This window comes from Echinops telfairi, unplaced genomic scaffold (assembly GCF_000313985.2).
Source record: "Echinops telfairi isolate 266 unplaced genomic scaffold, ASM31398v2 ScPeMD7_31;HRSCAF=116, whole genome shotgun sequence".
Taxonomy (NCBI): domain Eukaryota; kingdom Metazoa; phylum Chordata; class Mammalia; order Afrosoricida; family Tenrecidae; genus Echinops; species Echinops telfairi.
The window spans coordinates 61,159,159-61,174,676 of NW_022103928.1; the positions used below are offsets into that span (position 1 = coordinate 61,159,159).

Genomic DNA, 15,518 nt, shown 5'->3' on the forward strand with positions numbered 1-15,518 from the left:
CTCCCTCCTTTCTCACCTGTCATGGTGAGCCCACCCTGCCCCAACACGGCCTCCAAAGGGTCAGATTCACTCCACCTTCACCTCTCTACCTCACCGGGCTGTGGCCTCTCAGAGAACTGGCCCACCTCCACCCGCCTGCTTACCTCAAGACCCACAGGCTCTTGCAGGGGGTAACGCTTACCAGGCCAGGTGCTAATGGTGGAGCAACAGGCAAGGGAGACCTTGGGGTCTCCCCAAGGAAGCACCAGAGGAGTGGTGGGGTGGACCCTTTCCTGGTGAGGCCTGGCCCAGGACCTGATTGCTCCTGGTCTCCATGGGAATCCCTTATCGGCTTGGGCCTCCTTCTTCAGGCCCTTAGAACACACACACCTCTGGAGGTGGCTGGGGAGAGGAGCTGGGCGCCCTGTAACAGCACAGGGGTTTGGAGGTGGATAGAGACAGCCTTGGACTGGGGGCCTGGGGGCCTGGGACTCATTTGGTGTCTGTTTCTCATGTGTCGTGGGTCCGCTCTCGTCTCTAGATGTCAGTCTCATCCTCTGCAAAACGGGGTGGGGCTGGCTGAGGTCGTCCCCACCAGTGTTGGGGTCTCAGGGCGATGCAGCCTGTGTCTGGGGAAGCTTCCACCAGGCATTCCATCTCTGGGAGGGCAGGGGAGGGGGCCAAGCACAGCTGGGGCCAGCACACCTAATGCAGAGTCCCTGCCGGGGCCACCTGCCCTCACTGCAGAGAGCCGACTCCATGCTGTGAGCTGGGCTCTGAAGAGAGCAGCCTTGAGTCCCCACCCTCAAAGAGCCTGTGGTCTTGGCTGGCTGAGGGGAGCAGGTGTGACCACAAACAGGCATCAGCCTGAGACGAAGAGGACTCCAGGGCTGGGAGGCACAGGCTGGGTGACGCTGGGCATGGGCGATGGGGTGGGCTGGGGCTGGAGGTTCATTGGGGGGAAATGGGAGATAAGAGAAAGCTAGCTGGAAGGCCCCCAAGCTAGACGCCTGCCCGGTGCACACTGGGAGTCCCTGCAGGCTTCTCTGGTGAGGAGGGAGCAGGCTCAGATGCCGACCGTCTTGGGCCAGAGCCTCATGCGGAGCTAAGTGTGGTGTGGTGTGCTAGGCAGAGGTGGAGGGGCCTGGTTTTCCTAAAGGGAGCTTCCGAGCCCAGAGAGAGCAAGAGGCAGAGCAGCGTTGCACTGCACAGCACCTGAGAGCAGTTGGCTTTGAACTCAGGGTGCCCATCTCTCCTGGAGCTGCCCTCTCCTTGGACAGTGCGAAGGGTGGCAATGTCCACTAGGAGGTGCTGTTCAGGAGGGCGACTGTCCTCCAGCCATGGTCACCAAGCAAACCAGCAGGGTCCGGCCCCGAGAGGCTGCCCGGCTGTCCTGGGCACATGGGGAAGCGGTGTATCTGGGACTGGAACCCATGCTTGTGGGGAAGAAACAGGGCAGTGTAATGGAGAGAGTGCGGGCCGGGCGGCAGGCTCAGGCCTTCCTGCACTCCTGGTGGCATCCGCAGCTCTGTGGAGGTGGCAGCCGCGGTGGGTGGCAGATGCAACTTCCCATGCCAGGCCAGGCCCCTCTGGTGGGTGGGCAGCAGGACAGGGGGTGTGGGGGGGGGGAAGACAGAGTCCCAAGAGAGCCTGGTGGTATCCTGTGAGATCACACACTGTCCACGGTCCAACTCTGAGGGCTGGGGACCTGCAGGGGCAGCCTCGGCTTGGAGAAGATGCCCCAGCCCCTCCTGCAGGGCCCAGAAGTGAATTAATTCCACCCGGTGCTCAGAGCCAAGTTTGTGCAGAAAGAGCACTGGGCAGAAGGACCAGTGGGCTGGGACCCCACCCTGGCCCTGCCCCTCTGTGCGGCTTTATTCTCAAGTGACATCTGCCCTGGCATCGGTTTTCCCAGCTGTAGAACGGGCCAAGACCAGGCTTCTCTGGGGGGCCTGGCGAGTCCCCTGAAAGGTGGTTGTTTCTCCTAAGGGAGGGTTCACTTCCCTTCTGGAACCCTCACAGGCTCAAGACCCCTGGCCTAGCTCGCCACGGACCCAGGAGGCTGAGGCACGGCTCCTTGTGGAAGCAGTTGGAGAGGCTGGCGGCTGTGCGGAGTCCTGCACAGGAGGACATTTGTCTCAGCACCTACGATAGCCCTCTGTCAGTGGGGTGCCATGCTGCCTGCTGCAAAGGTCGAGTCCACCCAGAAGTGCCTTGGCAGAAAGGCCTGGCGATGACCACTGGAAGCCCCAGGCAGCACAGCTAGACTGACGCCCAGGGGCGTCCTGGGCTGGAGTCAGTGCAGTGGCCACAGCACGGAGCCCAAAGTCTGGAGTTTGATGGAGCTGACCGAGCCTTGTTCGTGGGCAGGACCGGCTGACCAACGACTCAGGGCCAAAGGAGGGCTGGGCTAGGAAGGAGGGACACACGTATGCGATGGATCCCATGGGACAAAGGCCGGCCCTCTGTAAACAAGGGCGGAGGGGGCTCGGGTACCAAGTTAACACATGTTGCCTGGCCCACTGGGGCTTTTTAAAACCAGGGGCTTTCCTGCCTGGCTTTGCCCCGGGGAGAGAGCACACGGAAGCCCAGCTTCTCTGACTTAGCCACACTGGGCTGGCGGCATTTCTCAGCGGCAGTGGGAGCAGCTGGGGCTCTGGCTTGGTGCCTCCCCTGGGTACTTTCCTGCCGGGCCCCTGGCGACGCGTAAGCTTGGGATCTCCCAGCATCCCTCCTGTCTGGTCTGTCCTGGGCTCAGAGGGTGCACCAGGCCTTTGAGATGTCTGTGGCAACCTATTCAAGCCTCTCTGTGGGCTGAGCTGTCCCTATGTTTCAGACAGGAGACTGAGATGCTGGAGACAGAGACGCGCCCAAGGCCTGGAATCCACACAGGCCCGTCCTGGTACGACTCTCTGAGGATGGTCACATCCGGTCATGCAGGGGGCCCCACAGCAGAGGAAAGATCCTCACCAGCTCCCCACTGCACATACCTGAGCTTGGAGGCTCAGAGGTTAGCGACCTGCCCAGGGCCACACACCAGGGCATGGCAGGGCCCACTGACACCAGACTCTGTTTTAGGTGGGACCAGTCCATGCAGGCAACAGGGAGCTTCTGAGGGCCCCACAGGACCAGCCTAACCTTCCTGTGACCCCCAGGGTCATCTGACCACAAGGCCCAGCAAGGCATCCTAGCACAGCTTCACAGTGGCTGCCCATGCGCAGAGAAGAGCACCCTGCGGGTCCTTCTCCAGGGGGCTGCAGCACGTGAAGGTGAGCACACGGAGGCTCTGAAAGGCAGAGTCAGGATTGTCACCCAGGCCTATTTTACACACCCACATCCAGGATCCAACCAAGGCCTGGGGAGGGGACCCCTGAGCAGGGCCTCCACCTCCATACGTCCTCAAACCAGTGCCTCCCCCAGTGTCCTCATGGGAGAATGGATGGATGGTCAGAGAACTGGAGCACTTTTCTCAAAGACACATGGGCAGCTCATGGTGGCACCAGGATCTAGCTCAGCCGGGCCCCCTCTCTCCTCTCCCCACAGCCCCTCTCGGGCCCCCTCTCTCCTCTCCCCACAGCCCCTCTCGGCTTTTCTCTGCTCACCGAGGACAACAGCCCTCCTCAGGGTCTCTGTCTTCAGCTGACTCAGCACACTCAGAAGCCACTCAACGTATTTGTCCCCTGACACACATTAGGAGCTTCATACATGGCGACTCAGAAAGTCCCAGGTGACTAAATAGCCCGGCGCCAACCGATTCCTGCCTTCCTACCACGTGGCCCTGCAGACTCGCTGGTCCTCTCCTCCGCGTCTCCGGAATATCCCACATTCCCTCAGGCCCCGTGTCTCTGCGCACGGCGTCCACACTCAGCGAGGGAGGTCCACTGCCACAGCGCTGCTCCCAGGCTTCACTCAGGTTTCAGCACCACATCCTCTGGACAGCTCCTCGATCAAGGGCCGCCTCCTCCCAGCCCTTCTCGGACTCCTTCCTCTCCTCTCACCTCCCACCAGCCAGGCTCGGAGGGTGCTTGTGAGTACTGCTGGAGAGTGAAGGTCAGTGTCTCACCCTGGGAGGCCTCCCCTCCACCATCCTGCAGTGGCAGGGTGGCCTTTGCAGAAGGCAGACACCACCGGCTCACTTTAAGGCCTGGCTCTGGACACTCAGGACAAGTCCGGACTTCTGACTGTGGCCCAGGAGGACACACCCCTGCCCCTGAGCCGTGGCCCTCGCTGTCCCGTAACACCCACACGGCCAGGTTTTCTCATCTTCAAGCCTTTGCTCCCACGTAGCTCTCCTCAGAGGCTCCCCCCACCATCTCCCACCATCTGCTTTCTGTTGCCCCATTTTATCTTCCCCAGACATGTCATGTCCCCCTGCCTCCCACTCTCCTCAGGGCTGGGGCTTTATCACTGCTGTCACCCCAGCACACGGCCCAGGGCCTGGCACACAGTAGGCGTCTCCTCACTGATTCTTTCTCATCTCTGAAGGTAGGTTTCAAGTTCTCTCTTCCTCAGAAAACACGCGGGGCCGTGGGAGCAGGCATTCCTTCCCCAGGGCATAGAACAGTGCCAAGCACACAGTAGGCACATTTACTGATGAAGATAGAAGTAGTTCTCCTTGGGGCGTGGCTGCCCAGAAAGCCCAGCATCAAGGACCAAAGTCTCTGGCCCGTCCAGCCTCTGGGAAGGGAAAACCAGCGCTCCCGTCCCATGCACGGAGGTGGGATGGGAGGGAACCCCTTCCTGGTCAGCTGCAGCTCACCTGACAGCAGCATGGGGTCCTTGTCCACAGACTTGCGCACCTGGTCGGACTCCCCAGTCAGGGAGCTTTCGTCAATCTTGAGGTCATTGCCCTGGATGAAGAGGCCGTCGGCAGGGAGCAGGTCGCCTGTGGGAGGAAGGGCGGGGAGTTGGCAAGGTTTAAGGGGTCTGGGGAGGCCAGAATGTCCCCATGGGGGCATGACTCAGAGGGAAGGCTCACTAGTGGGGAGCAGATGCCCGGAGCTCTCTGGGAGCAGGAACTAGGACGGCTCTGACCAAAGGTAGTAAGAGATGGGGCCAAGGTGGACAGAGCAAGGTCCGCAGGGCTGAGCAGCATGCGGCAGCTCTGGCAGGCAGCGCCGCACAGCAAATGAAGGGCTTCTCCCAGCCTGGCTGGGATTTGGGGGGTGGGGGGTGTCCACATTTCTCAAGTTAGAGATGCTTGGATTTTAAGATACGGTCTCTAGTCTCCTCTGTAGTTTGGGGAAGTTCTTTTGGAAAGCTCAGCTGAGAAGATCCCAAGACAAGCACACTATCAAGGGAAACTGAGACCCCCCCTGCCTCCTCATCCTTCTGCCTTTATCTCTCCCCTAAACGCTGAGTACCAGACCGCCCACTTTCTTTATGGAAGGACTGCAGACCTGCTGTATTTGCTCCTCCACGTCTGCTCCCTCTCCAGTCTAAACATCACCTGTCTGTGACCACATCAGGCCTGGGAAGTGGATCTCATCCCATAAATCCATTCTGTGTATCATTAGCAGCCCTTGACGTGTCTGTGTTGAGGTTGGATCAAGGCTCTGAGCTGTGAACGATTAGTGATGTCTGCCATGCATAAAGGTTTAGAGAGCAGTGGTACGCTCGCTGGGTAGCTGCCATTTCTGATCTAAATGACGCTGGAATGCCACTTCTTTCAGAAAACACGATCCTCAGAAGTCTCTGAAGACATCATGGCTGGGGACCCACCCTGCGTTCGGAAGCCATTTCTCTGCCTCTGCGGGGCTCCTCACCTGGAACCTGCCCAGACTCCAGTCCTCTGACCCGGTTCTTTGGCAAGGGCACTCACCATATTTGATCTGGGCGATGTCCCCGACCACGATCTCCGCCACTGGGATCTGGACCACTTGGTTGGCCCGGATGACCGTGAACTTCTGCTCCTGCTCGATGCGGCTCTGCAGGCCCCGGAACTGCTTCTCCTTGCTCCAGTCGTTGAAGGCCGTGACAAGGACCACGCAGATGACGGAGAGAAGGATGGCCGCACCCTCTATCCAGCCTGCCTCCGCCTCCCCCTCATCCTCTGCCCCGGCCTGGGCCGCCGCGCAGCCTGCAGGGAGCAGAAGTGGGCAGGAGGTGGGGTGACATAGGCCAGACGATTGAAACTCAGCTCTGCCAAGTCACCAACACTGATCACCGGGAGGACAGTGGTCTCCTTGCCCAGTGTGCCAAGCCCCATGCAAGAAGTCTCTATGTGAATCATGGACGTGGAAACAGAGGCTTCTTAGAGGGGGCAAGGGACTTCCCCAGGCCAGGAAGAATCAGTGGGGAACTAGGAATTGAACCCAGGCACCTGGCTTCAGAGCCCCCCTCCTTGCCACCTTGGACTCTGTTCTAGCTATGGGATGTTGGGTACACGACTTCACTTTCCCTACCTCAGTTCTCTCACCTGAAAAATGGGGCAACCCTTAAGCTCAGAGAGCCTCTGCGAAAGTCAGAAGGCAATGACGAAGTCAGAAATACAGGAAGGGACACCGATGTCATGACCCCACTTTATGAACTGTCCGGACTAGATGTGGGTGTAACCATCGAATGAGTCCATGGCTCCCAGTGGCCGGGGAGTGGGCAGTGGGGGTTACTGCTGAAAGGACACTGAATGTTCATTTGGGGCAACATAAAGCTTTCGGGGAGAAATGGCACGTGATGGCAGTACCAGGCGGTGAGTGGGATTAATGGTCCTGAATTGCACATGTAGAGGTGGTTTGGTGGCAATCTTTTTGTGGTACATATTTTACCACAGGAAACTTACAAATAAAACATAGGAGGTATGGTCTGGGGCATTCCAAACCCTGAACTGCAGTGAGAACATGGCTTAGCCCCTACTCTTTGGGCATCTCCCAGGAGACAATGTCGAAGTTTGTGCCTGGGTGCCCACACGGGGGATGCTATTTGGAAATGGTGTCTTTTCAGAACACTGCCGAGTTTAGAGGTCACACTGGGGGTGGGGCCAGCTGTTAAAAGGGATACGTTCAGGGCCTTGTGAGCCTGGGGCCTGGCACGTGGTGGGTGCACATAACCATTGGTCCTCCCTAAAGCCTGGGTTCTGAAGGCCAGGGACCCAGGGGCTGGGGTTGGGGGAGAGTGAGGGCGGCTCCCCTTGCTCTCTCTGCTCCTGGCATTGTCTGCTACCCTTGCTGATTCAAAACCCAACACTCACACAGCCAACAAAGGGCCAATGGGCTTTCATATCCTGTCCCTGAAGTGTCCAGAAGTCCTTCGGGGCTCTGAGAGGACACAAGCAGATGTGAGGTCATTGGATGTGCCCACTCACTTGCCATTCCTCGTGAGCTGAGCTGGCTGGAGAGACCCTCCATGTCTCATCACCACCAAGAGCAGCCAGTGGGGGCATTGCTGCTCCTCTGTCAGTGACGTGGGGGTGGACCCAGGTCATCATAGTGCCTCACCCTCCTGCCCAGGCAGGATGCCTGAAAGCTTTATTTAGTGATAATTGTAGGGACGGCTTGCGACCAAGGGTCCTCATGTGCCCTGCAGAGTGCTCTGGAAATTCCTGATCGCCCTGCAACACTCCCATTTGCCGTCTATTCTGCAAAGGAGAAAACTGAAGTAAGTGCAGAGAGCGTAAGCAACTTGTGCGTGGCCACTGCCCGGAGGGAGCAGGCTCCAGAGCTTACGCTCCAGAGCTACCAGCCCCTGCTGAACAATGCTTACACAGGCTCTGGCCCTGGGCAGGGCTGGGGAGGGGAGCCGGGGAGGGAGCAGGCCTGTGGTAGGACATAGGCTCGTCTTCCTCCTCCTCACACTCGGGAGCCTGTGTCTGCCCTCACAGCGACAGCTCGGAATGCACCCTGCTTTTTGATCCCTCCTTCCGGCCTGGGCAAGCTCTCACGTGCTGCACCACAAGCCGGCTCAGCCGTGGGGAGAAGGGGCCCTCAGCAAGGTGGGTGGCAGGCCTGCTCCACTCCTTCCCCTCTGGGGTCACTCCTTACAGGGACCAGATGGCGAGGCGCTGGAAGCAAGGGGGAGGACAAAGGGCTTCTCAGGAGGCACGTGTTCCCCCCATCACCCCCATTTTACAGATGAAGACACTGAGGCTGGAGGGGGTAGGGACTTTCCCCATGTTTCCCATGGGACACTGACAAGCATGATGTCCTCCAGGAGCAGCTAAGCATCCCTGCATGCTGGCTCTCCCCTGAATCCAGATGCTTACGGAACATCTATTGTGTGCTAGCGCCAGACAGGAGAGTCCGTAGGAGGGACCCCTGCATAGAGCCACATCCCCAACCCCCAGCTCCTGCACTGAGTTTGAGACAAAGGCCAGCAATGAGGACCTGGGTTGGACCAAAATGAACAATGGGCCGGGCAGGAGGAGGGGTGGAAAGGGCTGGGGTGGGAGAGGTAGCCTCACACAGTTCCCTCTGTGCCTAATGGTGCCATGTCACGCCCACACATCTTTTCTCTTGTCCAGGCACCTCATTCATCGATCGGTCAGTGTCAGGCTCTGTTCTGGATACAGCAGGGAATGAGGCAGACATGCCTTCCTGGAACTGACAGACTTACAGGAACCTTAACAGAACAAACACAGAGACAAGCAGGGAAGAAAGGAAGGAGGGAGATGGCAGAGGGTGCCCAGGGGAAGACTGGGGGTTGAAAAGTTAAGAAAACTTCTCAAACATAACCAAATTCCCTGAGGGAATGAGTTTCAGGGCCTGTGGAGCCAGGACCATAGTTTTAGGGACATCCGGATAATCTTCTACATCACGCTTTGGCGAGCAGGGACAGGGTCCTTAAAAGCTCATCACCAGCAGCCACTTACGACGCAACTATTGGTCTCTGCCGTGCGGAGGAGAGAAGAGTGAGGAGAAGTGAAGACAGGTGGAAACAATTAGTTCAAGGGACCAGTGGAATATGTGGCCATCTGTCGCCACAACCCTGAGACCAGAAGACCTAGATGGTGCCCGGCCAACAGTAGCAACGGCTCTGTAAGAGATCCCGTTAGCAAGGTCTTAGATAGAGTGGCTGAGAAATGGGAAACTGAACCTCAAATCATAGAAGAGTTTGGATAGAGACTGGGGGACCCTCCTGCCCCCGCTAAGACTAGAGCCCTTAGTTACCCTTCCGGTTTGGAACTGAGCTCATTCTGTGCTAGAATCACAAACCATTTAAGATCAAATTGGCAGCATTTACTCTGCATTGACGCACAGGTGGTCAGACAGGAAGCAGAGAGGGAAACACAGAGGGGCGGAAAGAGGCATCAGAAAGATCGAATATCTTAATTGTGGTGGTAGTTACTTGAGTCTACGAGTGAGATACAATTGCCCAGACCTACACACACACACACACACGTAAAGCTGGGACAGCCCAGTTTTGGTGTTGTACTACAGTGATGTAAAGCATTAATGTCAACAGGGGAAATGAACATTAACAGGGGAAATTGGGCTAGGGGCACACGAGACTTCTTTTACTATTTCCTAACTTCCTGTACATCTAGAATTATTTCAAAAAGCTTCAAACAAACAAACAAACAAACAGACTAGGGCTGGGGAACATCTTCGAGAACACAACAACGACTCAAGAGAAATGAGGGAAAGTGGGGCAGGGCAGAAGAGCATTCTGGGAGATGGGAACCGCAGGTGCAAAGGCCCTGAGGCGGGAAGGATCTCAAAGCAGGAAGGCTGCGAATGAGAGGGTGCATGGGCCACAGGAAGGGCAGAAGATGTGGGCAGGTCTCTGTGAGTGTGGACACACCTTTCTTGCCTTGCAATAGCACCAGGTGTTAAGAACGCAGGGGTAAAGTCCAATAATGTATCCCAAGATCAATGCAGCTGGGCTCTCTGCTTCTGGGTGCTTGTGTCCAAGGCAGTGTATCAGGAAGAGGGGTGCTGAGGGTCCCCCTGACCCTCTGAGAGCTTACCCACAGCCACCATTTTTTACCTGCAAAAGCCTTGTTCTGGGCACCAGTCCCAACACGCCTGCTGCGCCGGGAGAAGAGGAAGGAGAAGTTGAGGGGCGTGTGCTTGTTCAGCTCTGGTCTCTTCTGGGGTCTCTCAGAGATGGGGCAACAGGCTCTGGAGCTGGTGACCACCAGGGCTACCCCCCATCCCCTTGGACCTGGCTGGGTCACTGTCCGCGTGACCGCTCTGGGCTGTGGTCTGCTTGCTCACCGGGAAAATGGTGGCCCCAGCTCTTCCTGGGTCATCAGGGTTAAACACCTGGCAGAAGGTCTGGCCTGGCATGGGGGCCTTCCAGACAGTAGGGGTTAGACTGCTTAGTCAGAATGGTCACACTCCACTTACTTTCTGAGCGCCCATGGGGTGCCTGCTGCTGTGCAGAGAACCAGGGGGGCTCTCGGGGCAGAGAGGACTGGGTGTGTCAGGACCCGGCTTGATCCTGCTCTGTGGCCTTGGACAAGCGCCCAAAGCTCTCTGAGTCAGGGACCTGCAAGCCTGAAACGAGGCTGGTGATGAGGTCTCAGGCCGCCCTCCCAGGCCTGCGCTCTTCGAGGGCCACAGCGTCACTGCCCCCTGTCCGCAGGAGGAGGAGGAGCTGCCCAGGACCACACTCCAAGAAACGCTAGCGCTGTATGCATGCCTGAGGTGGGCGGAGCCACCTGCCACCATGTAGTCTCTCTCACCATGGGACACTGGCCAGGCCCCACCCTGACCACCTCTAACAATTTAGGCGAGAAGAGGGCTGGGTCCTGAGAGCAAGGCTGGGAGTTCAACCATAGCACACCCTAGACAGCATGAGCTGACGTGAACAAGGCCCCCTCACAGGGCAGCGGCATCAGCGGCACCTCCTTTCCCCAACCCTGTGCAGAAGGTCGTTGGAATTTTGATGGCGGCTTATATTGAATGTATCGGTTGTTTAGGGGCTTGTGTTGACACTGGAACCCTATTAAGTCACCCACCCACGGAAGGCCATCCGTGTCCCTCCATCTCCTTGCACTGGGTGTCCTATTGTTGCCAGTGCACAAGCCTTGCACGCTCTGGTTAAACGTATCCCTAGGGGCCTGATGCTTTTCGAGGCTGTTTGTCAATGGGATGGCGTCCGTCCTACGGTTCCCTTTTCAGGCTGGTCACTGCCGTCCATCGTACCCAGACCTGCCTGCCTTTTCTGGGTGGGCCACACGCTGCCACCGTGGCTGGCTGCACACCTCTCACGGGCCCCACCTGTGCCACGCTCACCGTACATGGCATTTCAGTTTATGTTGATGACGACATATGGGCGGCCATGGCCGTCCTCATGTTACAGATGAGGATCCTGATGCCTGCAGAGAGCTTGCTGGCGAACCACTGAGTCTGGATTTGAACCCACATCCCTGTCTCCCTAGAAAGGCCTTTCTTCTAAAGGAAGTCCGGGGTTGGCCAGACCCCCCAATGCCACAGGGGTGCTGTGTCCGTTGGCCTCCACCAAACTTGACCTTGAAAACTTCCATCTCTGCCATCTAAAGTTGTTCTTACAGAACTGCCCATCGGCCCTGCCATCAGCAGCTGACCGCTGCGTCACCTGTGTCCCTCCAGGAAGCTAAAGCCGAATGGGACTCTCAGTCGCCCATGGCGATAACGCTGGCTCCTTTGCTGCTGTTTCTTTCCGTGGGTCTGACATCCAGTGGGATGTGGCTTTCTCGTGGCCTTTAACTCTCTTTGGGAAGGAGCCATGCAGAAAACCAACCGTGCAGTTAGTATTAGTACTGTGCCTCTGCTTGTCTGGTTTCTCGGGCTACTGCGACTTTGGAGGGTGAGAGGGTGGATGGTGGCGGAACCTGGGGCCACTCCTTGTCTGGAGAAATGGAAGCCCATACTGCCACGGCTCTAATGTCCCGTCTGATCGCCCGAAGCGGCGCGTACAGTGGGGCTGTTTATTTGCTTAGCACATTCATTAGGAAATGTTGCATCGTAATTACCACAAAGAGAAGTGTTGATCAAACACTGGTCACTGCAAAGATGGACTGTAACCTGACAAGGAATGTGCTGGTGAGGGACTGGTGGGGGTGGGGCGCAGTCCAATCTGTCAATCAGGCCTGATGACGACGCCTCCTTGCGGGGTTGGCCTTTTCTATAAGAGAGATCGAGCAGAGCAGGTGCCTCTTCCATCCCCTGCGACTTCCTGCGTGCCGGGACTCTGTCTGCTGCCAGGGGTGGCCCCACGTAGGCCCCTGACCCTGGGTGTCCCCCTCTGAGCTGTTTGAGTCTTGCTGCGTCCCCACGGCCTTGGTCCACAGACAGGGGGAGCATTCCAATACAGCTTCATTTCCAGACGATGCGATTCGAATTTCACATGATATTTATGTGCCATGAGCTCCCCTCCTCCTTCTTTGTCCTCTTCTTCTATTTAGTGCAGAGCCCTCAGCTCAGGGGCTGCACAAAACCAGGAGGTTAGTCCGGAGCAGTTTGCCAAACCATCCTAGAAGGCCTGGGTAAAATCAAATTCTCAAAAATATTAATTTTTTTTATCATTGCTTATCTATAGCTACATGGATGGTTTGGAAGAAGATGGATTGATAGTCATCTTCATGATGTTATATAATCAGATGGATTGATAGTCATCTTCATGATGTTATATAATCAGATGTTATATAATCTCCAATTCTGGGTTATCTGAAAAGACGGATAATTGCTTGTTTTCTTCGCACCTGTGCTAACTGGTTTGTTTTTGAGTGGCTAACTTTTAAAAAACCAATAATAAACCTGTGCTCCATCATCCAGGCCGGTTGGCAGGATTCCTGTTTTAGATTCTGGAAGCTAAGTCTGGAGGCACGGGCAGGGAATCCACGCTGCCGCCATTCAGTTCATGGAAATAAGGCTGAAAGCAACTTAAGGTTTTAGGTTTCGCGCTTCTCAAAAGCAGCCACTGCGGCAGCAACTGTGCGATGACAGAGCAAGAAGACGCGGATGGAAGCACCGCCGGCCCCATGCGTTCCTTCCACCAAGAGGAAGTCCCTGCGGCGGTGGAGGAGGCCCCGCGGGCAGGGGCACCAGGATCCCTCAGTGAGCAGTGTGCTTGCAGCTCCTGGTCAAGCGATGATGGGGCTGTGTCCTGAGAGTTGGGCTGACTGGTGTCCCCCAGGAAGATACCTTCAAGGCCTAACCCCTGGTGCCTGCTACCGTGACCTTGTTTGGAAATGAGGCCTTTGGAAATGTTAGCAGTTAGGTTAATTGGAGATCAGCGCCGAGTGAGGGAGAGGGTGGTGTCTTAATCTATTTAAGCTGAGTGACGTCTTACAAAAGAGTGAACTGGAGACAGCGGGAAGCCGGCCTCATGAAGGCGTGAAGTCAGTCAAAGCTAGAAGCTATGGGGTACCGGGCCACCAGAAGCTGGGGACACAAGAGAGGACCTTCTGCTAGTGCCTTTGGAGATACCACGGCCCAGCCAAAGACACCGTGCATCGGGAACAATACCTTTCTGTCACCCAAAGCCACTCAATGTGCGGTGCTTGGCGATGGCAGCTTTCTGGGGTCACCATCCCCTGGCGCAATAGCGTCCTGCCGGCCCAGAGAACTGGACTCTCAGGAAAGGGACTCGCCATGGCCCAGTCTCTATTAGTGGGGTGGCCAGGACCAGCAAGGTCTTCTCTGTGCCTTGGTGTCCTCCTCTTGAAAACACAGTGAGGAGATGTGGGGGGTAACCATGGCTCCGATCCAATGGACTCCTTAGGGGACAGCACAATCCCTGCCCAGGCCTGGCCCACAGTCAGGGCTCCACGGGTGCTCACTGGATGCATTTCCCTGGGCCTGGCCCTTTCGGGGTTCCTGCACCTGATAGGGTGGATGCCCTCGGCCCCCTGCCCCAGTGCCCCACCCCGGGGGGCTCACCTTCGTTGCTCTCTCCGGGCGGGTGGTAGAAGGAGAGCCCCAGGGAGATGATGGCTGCGATTTCCAGGATGATCAGGGTCACGTCTTGCAGGGCTTCCCACACAAGCTGCAGGAAGGTTTTTGGCTTCTTTGGAGGTATAAAGTTCTGTCCAAAAATCTGCTTTCTCTTTTCTAGGTCTGCAGCTGTGCCGGGCAATCCTGTGGGCAGAGGGCAGAGAGGTCAGTGGGGGGCGGGGCGGGAAGGGACAGACACAGCATGCTTCCCAGGAAGCATCCCTGGCGTGAGGAAGGGAGGGTGGTGGGGTGATGGGGACTGAGGCAGGAAGGTCGATCCGGCCAGCCGAGGGACATAGCCCAGAGGTCTCTGCTGGCTGTGGACACAGAGCAGGGTCCTTGGAAATATTGGAGGTGGGGGGAGATAGTGGCCTGAATGCTGGTCCCCCATATATCCGTGCCCTAGATCCCAGAGCCAGGGAGCGTGACCTTATTTGGAAGATGAGCCTTGGTGACATGATTAAGTTAGGGACCTAGAAGTGGACTCATCCTGGTGGGCATAAAACCCAGTGGCAAGTGACAACAGACATCCAGAGAAGAGGAGAAGCCACACGAAGAGTGTGGCAGGGAGGGCAGCATTGTAGCCGCCAACCGAAGATGCCTGAAGCCACCCAAAGGTGGACGAGGCCAGGAGTGGGCTCTTCTGCTTAGCACTCAAGAGGGCGCAGCCCGGCTGACGCTGTGACCTCAGACCAGATGGAGAGGGACGCCTTTTCTGTTGCAAGCGGCAGATCATGGATACCCCCCACCGCACCCCACCCCTCTGCTCCTGCTTTGGGTCTCCGATCGCCCTCCTTGGTCAGCAAGGCAAGAGCACAGACTCTACCCCATCGGGGTCCAAATCCCAGTTCGATGCCCTTAGCTCTTTGAGCCTCAGTTTTCTCTTCTGTAATGGGGACGATGGTTTTGCCCCACCGATTGTGCCCCCACTGCGTGGGTCAGAGGAGATCACACACGCTCCCAACAGGTGCTCACTGGACACCTGCTCTGCTCAGCACTGTGGCAGACACAGCTGGGACAGAGCTTGGAACTGTGGCAGGGATAATCTCGACTAGTGGTGGTCCCTGGGGCTTATGGGCAAGGGGATTGAGGCCCAGTGGGGCGACCGCATCATGTGGAGCTGGGAGAGAGTACATGGAGGTCACTGCCACACCATCCTTGCTTCTAAGGAGCAAGCTGGTTGTACTTCTCCTAAGACAGATTTGTTTATTTTTGGGGGGGGGCAGTCCATGAGACTCTCAATATGAATCTCAGCACACAATTCAAATGCATCAACTTTCTCCAGTCTGCCTTGTCTAGTGTCTAACGTTCACCTGCGTATGAGGCAACTGAAAATACTACGGGCTTGGCTAAGGTGCACCTTTGTCCTCAGAGTCACCGCCTCGATTTTCAACCCTTTAAAGAGGGCTTGTGCAGCAGATCTGCCCAACGCTGTGCGCTGTGGATCTCGTGACTGCTGCGTCCATGAGCACCGGTGGTGGGTCCAAGCAGGACGGAACCCCTGACCACCTTGATGCTTTCTCCTCTCATCAGGTTTTAAAAAAAAAATCATTTTATTAGGGGCTGATACAACTCTTATCACAATCCAGACACACATCAATTGTGTAAAGCGCATCTGTACATTCATTGCCCTCATCATTCTCAAAACATTTTCTCTCCACTTAAACCCCCGGCATTAGGTCC

General features: G+C 56.8%; 1 protein-coding gene across 11 annotated transcripts in view; it reads right to left on the reverse strand.

The window, feature by feature from the left end:
* ATP2B2 (ATPase plasma membrane Ca2+ transporting 2) overlaps window positions 1-15,518 on the reverse strand; it is a 280,408-nt gene that overhangs the window by 67,527 nt on the left and 197,363 nt on the right. For all 11 annotated transcript variants that reach the window (XM_004702241.2, XM_004702240.2, XM_045289964.1 and 8 more), the window contains 3 exons: window positions 13,782-13,979; window positions 5,801-6,058; window positions 4,739-4,864 (listed from right to left, as the gene is read on the reverse strand). In XM_004702241.2, coding sequence (XP_004702298.1) covers window positions 4,739-4,864; window positions 5,801-6,058; window positions 13,782-13,979 — 582 coding nt within the window. The remainder of the gene's footprint in view (window positions 1-4,738; window positions 4,865-5,800; window positions 6,059-13,781; window positions 13,980-15,518) is intronic.